The 12,743-nt window shown below is 41.9% G+C and overlaps 1 protein-coding gene across 6 annotated transcripts in view; it reads left to right on the top strand.

Annotated features, from left to right (window-relative positions):
• CNTLN (centlein) overlaps positions 1-12,743 on the top strand; it is a 256,631-nt gene that overhangs the window by 107,829 nt on the left and 136,059 nt on the right. For 5 of the 6 annotated variants that reach the window (XM_050944136.1, XM_050944137.1, XM_050944135.1 and 2 more), the window contains one exon: positions 5,581-5,754. The exons of the other annotated variant lie outside the window; for it this stretch is intronic. In XM_050944136.1, coding sequence (XP_050800093.1) covers positions 5,581-5,754 — 174 coding nt within the window. The remainder of the gene's footprint in view (positions 1-5,580; positions 5,755-12,743) is intronic. 6 annotated transcript variants of the gene reach the window in all.

The following is a 12,743-nucleotide window of genomic DNA, read 5'->3' as shown; positions in this document are numbered from 1 at the left end:
ATGCTGCATGTTAGTATGTGAACATAACATAAATGAATTCTGTTCATATTTCAGTACAAGAGCATATGATTTTAATTGATTTTTACTAAACAAAAGATCTCATCGTTGGTGACTGACAGAAAAATTAACTTACACATTTACTTTGTGATGCAGTGTCATACCTAACATTTATTGCTGCTAATCACTATTTCCTCCTCAGGATCTTCCCCCGCCCATGCTCCACACAGTATGAGCAGGTACCACCCTATCTTTCTAAATCTCTCAGAAGTGGGTGAGGGGCTGGAAGAGCTAGGGGCAGCTTGGAGAGCCAAGGTAACAGTGAGGTGGGGTTGAGAAAATGATGGGGAAGAGGAGAAGGGGAGCTTAGGGCAGACTGAAGTGGATGGGACAGTATCTGGGCAAGGGTGAGATGGGGATTTGGGGCAAGTCAACCTGCAGGTGGGGTTTGCAAATCCTGGATCAATATATCCCACTTCAGCCTCTGTCCTTCTCTGTGGCCATCTTTCAGCCCTTGTCCCCATATTGTGTGCCAACCCCATGGGGAACATGTCCTGCTCTCACTGTCTGACCTTTCTTTTTGTCAGTCTCTGTCACTCTTTGACTTCTCACCTCAGGGCCACAGGTGTCACCTTTTTGATCCCAGCTACTCCATACTCACTTGGATCCATCCAGCAAGAGGAGAAGTGGCAGAGTCAGCTTGGCTGCCTGCTATTCTTCCATCATTGTGGTCCCTGATGACTGGTGGAAAAACTAGACCTCTACCTCGATATAACGCGACCTGATATAACACAAATTCGGGTATAACGTGGTAAAGCAGCGCTCCGGGGAGCGGGACTGTGCGCTCTGGCGGATCAAAGCAAGTTCGATATAACACGGTTTCACCTATAATGCAGTAAGATTTTTTGGCTCCCAAGGACAGCGTTATGTCGGGTAGAGGTGTACAGTAAAATCCATGCAGCCCTGCTGGGTACATTACATTTCAGCAGGGCTGTGGGGAAGTGTGACAGGATTGCTAAATGCCCTAGGTGAGATGCTTTACCTTTGGCAGTTCTGAGAGCCTGCTTTTAATGTGTACTCAAGCCTGTGTAGGAGTGTGATTGTGCAGGGACTTTGAATGCAACCTATGGGTTTGGGGACAAATTTGAAGGAATTAAAACTTTATGGAACTACTGACAATTCTCTCTCATCTTGTGGAGACTTAGAATTCCAGCTAGTGGGAAAGAGGTTTACTACAGCACTGCTTCTGCATTAGCAGCTCTAGAGGAGCTCCCCTGCTGCTCCTTGATGTGTCATAAGGCTTCTTGCCTTACCAGTCTTTGCAGATCTCCTTAGTACACATTCTGGATTGGACTGTCTGGGTGCAGGATTTGGGTTTTGATTACTTTCCTAAGTCCTGAACTGCAACACCACTCCTACTTAAGGTCATGTCCATTTTTTAATGTCAGGATGCAGTGAATAATCTGCAATTTCTGTTGGTTTAATTTTAACATTTCCATTATTATTTTTCATTTGTATTGCAGTAGCACCCACACAAGAGTGCAGAGTAAAAGCTGAACAACTAAAGAGGATTGCTGTTGCTGAAAAAGTGCAGTGACCATTCTTCACTATGGGTCTGACAGAATTTCACTCTGTCTTTCAAGATCCACAAATCCTGGAATAGTATTTCTTTAGTATGTAGTTTTCTGTTCAGAGGAAAAGCCTAGCTAGCACAAAAGTCAAACCTCTACACTTCAAAATTAGTTTTTCACTATTTTTTTCCTAACTAAGGAAATTTAGTACACAGAATTACATTAGTGCCATGTGAAATGAGCCATATCCCCAAATGTGAATATCCCTGAACTTTGAGATAGCTTTGATTAAATTTGTATAGCTTGGAAAATGTCTAATTTTAAATCTGAAAACTCATGAAATTCAGAAGTCCATTTGAACTCCAGTAAAAAACTGTTACCAAACTGATAAACACAGAAGTGTATATCAGGTGGTGAAGAAATACTGGAAGGTAACACACAACATCTTAATAAAAACACTACATTCATTAGAGAGAAGCTCAATCTTGAAAATAGATATCTTCAGAATAAGGTGTGAGTTGTCAGAGTTCCTGAAACCACAAAAAGAGCAACACCTATAAAATATACAATAGGTTCTGAAGACTTCCTACCTATGAAACATACAGTAAATTCTACACAGGAAACGGTGATCCACTGCATAACTTATAAGCGTATGAACACAGACCCTTGAAAAGGTTCTGATAAAATAAAAACCCAGAGAAATATGCATATTTACTGTGTGTGTGTGCGCACGCGCGTGTGTGTGTGTGTGTGTGTAAATTTAGAGAAAAAAGATAAACAGAAGAAAAATTCTTTGAGTGAAATCCTGGGCTCACTGAAGTCAATGAGAGTTTTGCCGTTGACTTCAGGGTAGCCAATGTTTCACCCATTTTGTGGTTCTTACATTTATTTTCATTTCATAACATTTATGCATATCTTATTGGTGACTGGGGAAATTTGACAGCAGAAATACAGTAACCAGCCAATAATTATACCATAAAGGAGACTTACGTTTATTTGTCTACTGTAATCTTACTGGTTCAAGTTTCAGTATAAATGTCTTGGATTTTTCTTCTACTTTGAAGAAGTTGTATTTCATGGATATAATAAAATATAGCCCTTAATTAAAATAGTTATAACTGAGCCTATGTCTACACTTACACCGTCATGTGTTGAGTACGGGCCTACATGTGTAGCTACACGATGCGGTGAAAGGCAGGCTGTATCCACACTTGCCACAGCAGTATGTGTAGCTACACATTCAGTAAAAGACTCGGGCAGCTCTCCTCTGCTGGAGCCTTTCACTGGGGCAAGAAAAGGCTCTGCCAGAGGGGAGCTGCTGGAGCCTTTCTCCACTGCTGGAGCCTTTCACTGGGAGGATCCATGGATCTTGATCCCAGTTTCATGGGAATCCAAGCACCCTTTATGTTCCAGCTGCCATCCAGAAGCTTATTAATTACTGGGTTGAGTGGCAAATGGAACCCTAGCCCCACCAGAGGCACTGCCCCGGGAGTCCTGACTGGCAGAGCGCCTGGCCCCATTGATTGGTCTGGGTGTGCTATTTAAGCTAGAAGGAGGCACAGGGATTTGTCGGTGCAACTGGATGAATTACTGGCTGGCTGCTGCTTTGGACCTTGCTTTCTCACTTGACTGCTGAACTTTGCTTCCTGATGTGTTCCTGCCTTGTTCCTGATCCCTTCCCCAGGTCTTTGACTCCTGACTCCAGCTCTGACACTTTGCTCCACTCACAATTCTGATTCTTGGCTCGGGTTCCTCATTTTGGCTCCTGCTCTGACCACTAGTTCTGACTGCCTAAGCCCCATCATGACATTCACTGGAGCAGAGAAATGCTTCAGAAGTGGGAAGGCAGAGGGCAGTACACTGCTAAAAATTACAGTGTAGATGTGGGAGGCACTGCTTGGACATGTAGAGCTGCATAGGTTCTTTGCCCTGGGGGTTCAGTCATATAGGGCACTTACTCACCTAAGCCGTGTCCTACCATTTACACTGCTATTTATAAGTGTGCTAGCTGAGTGTGCAGTTTCTGTACTCTGCACGCTGCTGCTAAGTGTAGACGTACCTTGAGTTTAGAGGGTCCACCCCCTTTTTGCAAGCTGGCAAGGAAATGTTTTATATCTAATGGATGTATTATATTTACATGTAGTTCAAAATTTAACAGCAAATAACTTTTATTCAGTCTCATATCTATGGCATGGGCGTGTGTGCATGTTTATTAGAATGAAAAAGAGGATGTTATTTTGTATTGAACTTTTTTGATCATTTGATATATGCAAACATGATTGAAAAGCTCCTAAAATCTAACGTCCTAAAGCATATTACTTAAGTTAAAAACAGCAAAGACCCTTTATTCCTTGGCTTTACTCTTATCTTCTGGGTTATTTTCACCTGTCAGTAGTAGAGAAGCTCTGACAAATTGTAAAGTGAAGAATTCTACTTCACAGAAATCCTCCTTTCTGTGGTTGGCAAACCAAGTACCTGCCCTGTCACCTTCTCCTTGCTTTTTCATTTTTTTGTTTATGATCCCCCAGTCGTTGTGGGCTTGCCTTCTAGTGTCCCTGGGGATCAGAAATGAGGGAGAGGAAGTGTTCATCTATCTGCAACCACATAGTCTCAAATAGCTTATAGAGCACAACAGAGATTATTAAACGAACTGTGTTAGTAAGCTTGTTGACCATTTTTGTTCCCTCACCCTGAAGAGCTCCCTACCCCTCTGCTCTGTGTCTGGCTGAGGAGTGACCTTGTTTATCGTATTAACAAAATTAGTGCTTGATATTTTTGGTTTTATGTTTACTTGCAGGAACTAAGTTCATAGTGCTTATGGGCAAAAAGTTGCATAGTGAGGAATCATCTGACTATGTCCACTCTCCTATTCTTTAATCCTTATGCATTTTTAGTGTATTCACTTGTGAGCAAAGCCCTTTTGTTCAGACTTTGCTATTTGTCTGACGATATGCTTGAATGTGGAAACTGTCCAGCAAACATAACCAAATGGTTTCTTGGAGCAGAGTTTTGAGGGGTTTGGATTTTTTTTTGGCCAGATCATTTGATGTGTATATTTGGATGAAAGAATAATAAGTGTTAATAGCTATTCTAGCATCTTCCGTTCCTTATGGAAATGAGTAGTCCCCTTAAAGTAAATGATGATACTTTTGTACATCAGAGGCCTGATCTAAAGGTGATTGAAGTCCATGCAAGCCTTTCTAGTGATTTCAATGGATTTTGAATCAGGGCCAGGATGAGAAGAATTTGTTCCTATTCTATTATGCCAAGGAGTCTTTATAAAATGAGTTAATAAATTTACAATTTTGAAATAATTAATCCAGTGGCACCATGAAGATGTGTACATGACTTACTGAGTAACAGTTTGATCCAGTGTCATTAACCTTCTCTTCCATCTCTTTTGTTAAATTGGACCCTCATTACTTGTGTCACCTGCATTTACATTACAAGCTCCACAGGTCAGGGCTGTGTCTTTACTTATTTTTGCGAGGCAGTGGCTACACTTTTGGGCACTCTAAAATAATTACAAAAGTAGTTCTGAGAGCAACATTGCCACTGTTGTTTATCTTCTAGTTTTGTAATTTATTGATCCCAAGAGGCTTGGGATCTTCATTTTTAGCACTAATGAATTTTGGAGTTAAAGCTTTTTGTCAAGAAATCCTGTTTTTTCATGTAGGAGTTAAAATGACTGCAGTAGTAATTTTTCACCGACTTTCTTTAATGTTTGTATGGAGACAGACATTGTAAATTATGATAAATGAATTTTTTAATCTTTTCTCCTGATTTTAAAAATGTGTGATATTGTGAAAATACATTTACTTAGATCTTAGGGAGTTGTTTTTGATGGATCACTACACCTTTGATTCCCAAGGAAGGAAGCTTTTACAGCTTGCACAGATTCAAGTGACATAGATGATCTTGTTTCTGAAGTCAGCTTTGTCTATATTTTCTTATTACAATTCTATGGTTTTTAATGTTACTGATTAAACATACTTGTGCTATTATTTTCTAGGAATTTCAACAACCTTCTTTAAATGAGCTAGAGTGTCTTATAGCATCACAGAAATTTGAAATACAGTTTTTGCAGGAAAAATTGAAAACAGCAAATCTTAACCTAGCAAAGCATAGCTTTTGCAGCACAGACATCCTTGAAAGCAAAACCGTGAAGTCTGGAAGAAAGCATGAGGTAGGATAGTTTTATTGTCTTGTGTTGTTATGTCAAAATGAGGCTGGCAAAGCCAAACATTTTTGCTCAGGGGTCCAGATAACTGTTTTAATAACTGTCCATGCTGCTTATAATTGTAGAAGGTTGTTTGAAGGGTGTTTGTATTTTCTGCCAAAGACTTGCTAAAATAACTTCTGGGAGTAGAAAGTTTTACCTTATTAACATAGAATAAGGGGTTCTTAATTTAATTAAATTATTTAATGGCCAAATTCTTTGCAGGTTTCTTAAAATGAATATTAAGTATTTCATTCTGTTTGTTAGGATACCCTTTTTTCCTTTCTATGGAAATATAAGTAATAAGAATTTTTATTTTATAAGAGTTCGTAAATAATGCAACATTATGCCTCTGAATTTTTGAATATAAAGTAGTGTTATTTTATACAAAGTACTAAAACTAGAACTCCTTCAGTTTATAATCCAGGTATCTTTTATTTTGTAAAGTACTAAATTGCATCTTTCTAGATCATTTGTTGTTTTATTTATGATTATGTTCCTGCTCCTATTTAAAGTCATCATTACCTATTAATAAAATAGATATTAAAATAATTCTAATGGTTGAGTATTCATTTATGGTATTTGTGTAAACTGGTGTGGATCAGCCAGGTCAGCAATTTACTTTTCTAAGATTTTGTTCTTGAGGTTTTATACAGCACATAGGGTGAAAGACATTTATGTCACATGGAAACTCACAGAAACCCCCCTGTCTAGCTTACAAAGTGGGATGGCATTCTGCTTTCTCAAAGATGTTCCCTTATGAAGATTACCAAGTAGCTAGTATTCTATATTATAGGACCTTGAGTCGCCAGCTCTGCCTCGTTATTTCATAGTGTACATTATGCTTGCAAAATACTCATTTTCAGATCACTTGTTCACAGGAAGCTAAAATTTTAAATAGGTTTGTCCAGTGAGAAAATATGATTGTCCCAATTTTTGGGATCTTGTCTCTTTCAGGTATATTAAAATCAAGGGATGGAACAAAATAATTTCTCTATTTTCTTCTTGTTCTTCTCTTTTGGACTGCTATGCAGAACTTCTAATTTTTGTTTTTAGTGTGGTGAGACTTTGTTAAAGCAAGGACAGGACTAATCATGCAAATAACAATACCATTGCCACCTGAGACAAATCTTAAAGAACTCAATATCAGTATTTTAAATATACATACCCAAGTAATATTATAGAAAATGTCCATCTGGTATAGAACACATTACTTCATTCCTCCACTCGTGCCTGCTATTCCTGATGAGTGCTTAATTTAGTTCTGTTTACAAATGTGTTTTATTCCCAGATTGCTTTCAAACCACTAGAACAGGGGTGGGCAAACTTTTTGGGCCAAGGGCCACATCTAAGTGGGGAAATCGTATGCAGGACGGGGGCAAAGGGGTTGGGGTGCGGAAGGGAGTGCAGGGTGTGGGAGGGGGTGCGGTGTGTAGGAAGGGGCTCAGGACAAGGGATTGGGGCAGAGGAGGGGTGTGGACTGCGGGAGGGGGCTCAGGGCAGGGGTTTGGGTGAAGGAGGGGTGCAGAGTGTGGCAGGGGGCTCAGGGCAGGGGGTTGGGGTGCACAGGTTTGAAGGTGTAGCAAGGAGCTCAGGGCAGGAAATTGGGGTGCAGGAGGGGTGCGGGGTGCAGCGGGGAGCTCAGGAGCAGGGGGTTGGGATGCAAGAGCGGTGTGTCAGGGCAGGAAGTTGAGGGGCAGGGTGCAGGAGGGGTTCGGGCTCCAGCCCGGTGCCACTTACCTAAAGTGGCTCTGGTGTGGCAGCGGCGCAGGGCTGGGCCAGGGCAGACGCCCTTCATGCCTGCTCTGTCCCCAGCCCCACACCACTCCAGGAAACGCTGCAGCCCCTTGGGGAGGGGACAGAGGGCTCTGCGTGCGCTGCCCTTGCTGTGCCTCCAGGTACCTCTGCCAAAGCTCCTATTCCCAGCCAATGGGAGCTGCGGGGGGCGGTGCCTGGAGGCAAGGGCAACACACGGAGTCCTCTGCTCCCCTGCCCAGGGGCCGCTTCTGAGAGTGGCACCGAGCCTGCGGTGCCACGGGGGGCAACCCCACGGGCCGGATCCAAAGCCCTGAGGGGGGCCAGATCCAGCCTGCTGGCTGTAATTTGCCCACCCCTGCACTAGAAAATAATCTGTTAGGACTGCAAAACATCTATAGGCTAAGGTGACCATATTTTAAAAAATAAAAACAAAACAAGACCACTTTTGTAGAGCTTTTTAAGGATTGCAAAATGTTCAAATAAGAGAAAAACTACCCCTTTTTATAAAATATGCTGGTAAAACTACTCCCAGCTTCTGACTCAACGACGTGCATGCTTTTCAGAATGGAAGACATTTTTACAGTAACTTTAGTGTTCTGAATGAAACACTGAACAGTTGTTAATATTTACTTTGAGGAAAAGAACACCTTTAATGGTGTCCACGCTCTTTTTGGTGGTGACCTTTCTCTTCACTCCCAACACTGTTCATCACACTGAATCATCATTCCACTGGGGTGTCTGTTCCTAGTAAACATAGAGCAAATAAACACAAAGCAAACTCTACTCAGTATAGGAATATCTCAGACAAACTTTTTGTAGTTATAAAAGCCAAACGTTTTGATTGATGAAATGGAGTAAAACTTGGACATGTTCAGGTGTTCCAAAAGAAGATTGTGCAGACAGCATGAAAAACGGGGCCTGTCTTGGTAAAATTGGGACATGTGATCATTTTACTATCCACCTGAGCTATGTCTTGGAGTGTGCTTTGGTGTGTATGTACGTATATATGAGCTTTTTTTGATTATTTCAACTGTAGAAATTCACGTACTACATCTTGCTGCACTACAGGACAATGAGAACAGTATTTCATCCAAAAGCTATGTTTTCTGAAAGACAAGGGACCTGATGGTTAAACGTCTTGTTAAATTTGCATGTTCACTGTCATTTGTCTTGTCATCCCAATGATATGGTCTTGGACATGCAGATCATGATTGTCTTTTGTTGCCGTAAGCAATAAGAAATCCTCATTTCTCTTCTTGAAAAATAAGTGAGAATTCAGTCACAATGGTTATAAAATTCACCGTGAAATACAATATGCCCACAAATTTACCTTTCTTGCTCTCCTTACAAACACCCCTAACTTGGCCTACATGAGCCCCTGACTCAGTTTTTGTAATATTCCAAATAGGTGACATCAAATTATATCTTTAGTGCTCTGACCTTAGTGGCAACCCATTCTGATGGATGTATCAGAATTAGCTCTCAGTTGCCCAAGGCATCAGCCAGAAGGCCAAATTACCATCATCTCATGAGATTTAGGTCTAATTCACCAAAGCACCTTGATCCAGCAAAGTATATGCTTAACTTTATTATTCATTATTAAACAACCTGGTAAAGTTTTGGTTTTTCCCATGTTACGATTAATGGAGCAAACTCATCGTACAAGATTCTTGTGGAAAAAGTGGCACTTTGTGTTGCCTGTATTTCATGTGATTTGCAGAGAAGTCTCATGTATAGAGATTCAGTTCTAAAAGTTGCATACCCAGTTAGAAGACTATCCATATAAAAAAACACTTTCCTTCTTTTCTACAAGTTAAACAAAATCTTTCATCTTTCTGTCATCAAACCCATAGATATTTGTCTTTCCATTAACAGTGAAAAGTGAAATTACATCTGTTTCTCACATTACTTAGCATATTTTTCTGTGGATCTTCTTTAAGACTACTTCATGAAAGCTTTCAGCATTGCCTTCTTCTCATTCAGGCTGATCTTTCTTCCCCCTCTCTCCTCCTGAAAAAAAAACAAACTAGTTTGTTTTTTTTCCAAAGAGCCTTTTTTTAAAAAAAAATTTAAAGCAACCAAATCTATGTATATAGTCTTGGTGTAAATGTGTTTAAAATACTGTGTAATTTGAGGATTGATTTGCAAATTAAAGTGCCTAAACCTGGCAGCAGAAGCAACTAAGTTTGCAGTTGTGAGGCAAGGTATTACAGAAGCCATCTCCCTCTTGAAATCAATTTGAGTATTGCAGCAGCCCCAGGCAATCACATTTACAGCACCTTTTACTACACAGCCTACTCTAACTTGGCTAAAAAATTAAACTTCAGTTTTCTGGCAGACTGCCTTTGAATTACCTGACTGCAGCTGAAAAGCCCAGACCCAGTCTGTTCTCTTCACAGATCTCTGATCAGATTACTTAACAGACAACAACATATTCAAACTGAAGTATGTTCAGTAGTGCGGTTCTTACTAGTCCCACCACTTCTCATTAGGCATTATTTGTGTCTCTGTCATCAATGGGGATACTTCTTTACTTTTTCTATACTGTGAGTGACCCTGTGTTGCAAGAAAAAAGTTTCGTGACTCCCCTGCCATCTAGCCATCAGGGGAGTATGATCTCTTCTCTTACCTTCTTTCCACCCTTCCTCCTGACTGGCAGTTCAGTACTGCTGTGCCTATCAGCCAGGCCACCACCAGCCTCCCTTGTTCTCCTTGTCTGTGGGCAAGAAAAACAATATTATTTTTTGTGTGCTGGTCCCTATGGTATTCACTGTGGAAGCATATGTGCTCCATGCACCCTGGACTGGAAATTCTTCAATAGACGTCTCCGTTGGTCGGAACCTGCATTTCCTCATGCTTCCAACTGAGGGCATAAGCGGTGGCACAGACCGACCACGTCTCATTTCTTTTTTACCACTTGTAGTCAAACGCAGAACCCTTCTGTGTCTCTACACTGCAAGTGTTCCTGCTTTATCTTTTTAGGTTTTAGGAATTAGTTTTTGTACTAGTTTAGTTTAGTTAGTTTGGGGATGAGGGGGCTTCCCCCCCTCTGCTCCCCCACTTTTTGGGGCACCTATTATGCCCAAGGTTCCAGGCTTCAAACTCTGGCTCAGTTGCTTCTTGGGTGTTTCTGATGAGTGATTCATACAAGAGCTGTCTGTATCCCCACATCACTTGAGATGTGACATCTGTAATGCTTTCTCACTGTGTACTAGTGCACTGTGTTCAAGAGTTCAGACTTTGGAGACAACTTATGGCGTTCTCAGTGAGGCCTATTGAGACGCTGGGCCTTCCTGATCCCCTTCTACCCAACCTTAGCCTCTTGGTAGCATCTCTCTGGCTTCAGGATCAGCCAGTTCAGAGTCCTCCTACAAGCCCAAAGACTGAATTGGAGACACAGTGAAGGCAAAGGTAAACATTCTTGCAAGAAGAGGGATAAATCACCCCACAAATCCTCTAAAAAGAGGTCTCTCTCCCTATTTTATCTGGCACCATGTGAGACTCCGTGTCCCTAAATGGGTGCACCCAGAACTCACAGATAAAGGCAGGTATTGGTAATAACATAGCTACCAGCGCTGCAAAAACTGCACCCTGAAAGGGCAGGACCAGTTCCAGCAACCTACAGAGACAGAAGAGACCATTCTCTCTATGCACTGGCAGTACCAATCTGGTACCAAGATGATGCTGGCAGATCCAGCCATACCTAAGACACCAGCCAGCTCTCCTCCAGCAAGATTTTGATAAATTTTTCTTGAGGATCTGGCAATTTATATGGATCCTCTCGGATCCAATCCTGCTGAGAGATTTCATGATACTGTCTACTCGACATTCTCTGTTCCCAGCCTCCAGCTGTGAGGTGGATGGCCTGACACCAGTGGTGCATTATTCTCCAGTTCCTGTCCCTGGTCAGTTGGAGTCAGGTCTTGTGGCTGCACCACTGGAGTCTGATGACTCTTACTCATAAGAAGAAAATGACTTGGAACCAGCTGTCCCTCTGGCAACCCAGCAAAGTGGTTTTCTGCCCTGACAGGGCTTCCAAAATCACCTGGATGCCTTTGCACTAAATATGCCATAGCAATATTTTTCCTCCAAGTGTCACTCAATGGTGCGGCCAGTGTCACACTCCATAGCTACCTCAGAAGTCATGAGACAGGCCTCATGGTTGCAGGCATTGTGGTTCCCCAAGGAGGTTCAGGCAACAGTAGAGGATCTTCTTTTTGAGGGTAACAATCATTTTAGTGAAAAAATTGATGTCATTTCACACCCCAACTACTCTTGTACTACCTTCTGCTCCTTAGAGATACACAGAAAAATTTCAGGCTTCCTCCTTCTAGATACCACGCACCGCCTTGCTCTTTCCACCAAAAGACCTACCAGTCCCCCAGAAAACAACAGAGGGTCCAGCATAACAGGCACACAGCACTATTCTACTCCTCTCTTCAGTCCCAGCCACTTGCCAAAATAGCATTTTGACAGGATGCCTGAGAGACATCAACCAGCCTTCTTACCACCTGTTATCCCCATTCCCTTTGGTGGGTTTTCTTCTCCCAATGTGGCACCTTATCACTCTGGACAAATGGGTCTTGGACATTGTATTGACTGACCACACTTGAGAGTTCCTGTCTCCCCTGCCCTCTGCACACACAACCCTCTCACTGTCCCTTTTCAGGGATCCCCTCACGAGAGGATTCTCAAACAGGCGGTGACATTTCTACCCCGTATTAGGTCCGCAGATATCCAGATCAGATCAGATAACATGATCACTGTCTCCTGTATAAACAAACAGAGAGGAGTGACATCCACCCCCCACTCGCTGTGCAGAGACTAGTTCAGCTATGGAACTGGTGCATGCAACATCGAATAACCCTCTTAGCCGCGCACATTCCAGGATAATATATTCCCTGGCAGACAGCCTCAGCAGACATTTGCCCGGGGATTACAAGTGGGAGTTTCACCTGTCAGAAGGACGCAACATCTTCCATCAGTGGGGTACCCCGTCCAGGGATGTTTTTGAAACCCAATAGAACAGGAAGTGATTGGTATATTGCTTCTACTTACACTGAACAAGACCCTTTTCGAAGGCTCCACGATTATTTGTTGCTATCAGTGAAAGTAAAGAGAGAAGCTGTCTTTTCGAAAAGATGCTCTAAGTGGATTTCTATTTGCAGTCTCCTTTTTTATAATCTTAAGTGAAGCTG

This window comes from Gopherus flavomarginatus, chromosome 3, assembly GCF_025201925.1.
Source record: "Gopherus flavomarginatus isolate rGopFla2 chromosome 3, rGopFla2.mat.asm, whole genome shotgun sequence".
Taxonomy (NCBI): Eukaryota; Metazoa; Chordata; order Testudines; family Testudinidae; genus Gopherus; species Gopherus flavomarginatus.
The sequence above is the reverse complement of the archived record's forward strand: the minus strand, read 5'-3'. Positions and strand labels throughout refer to the sequence as shown.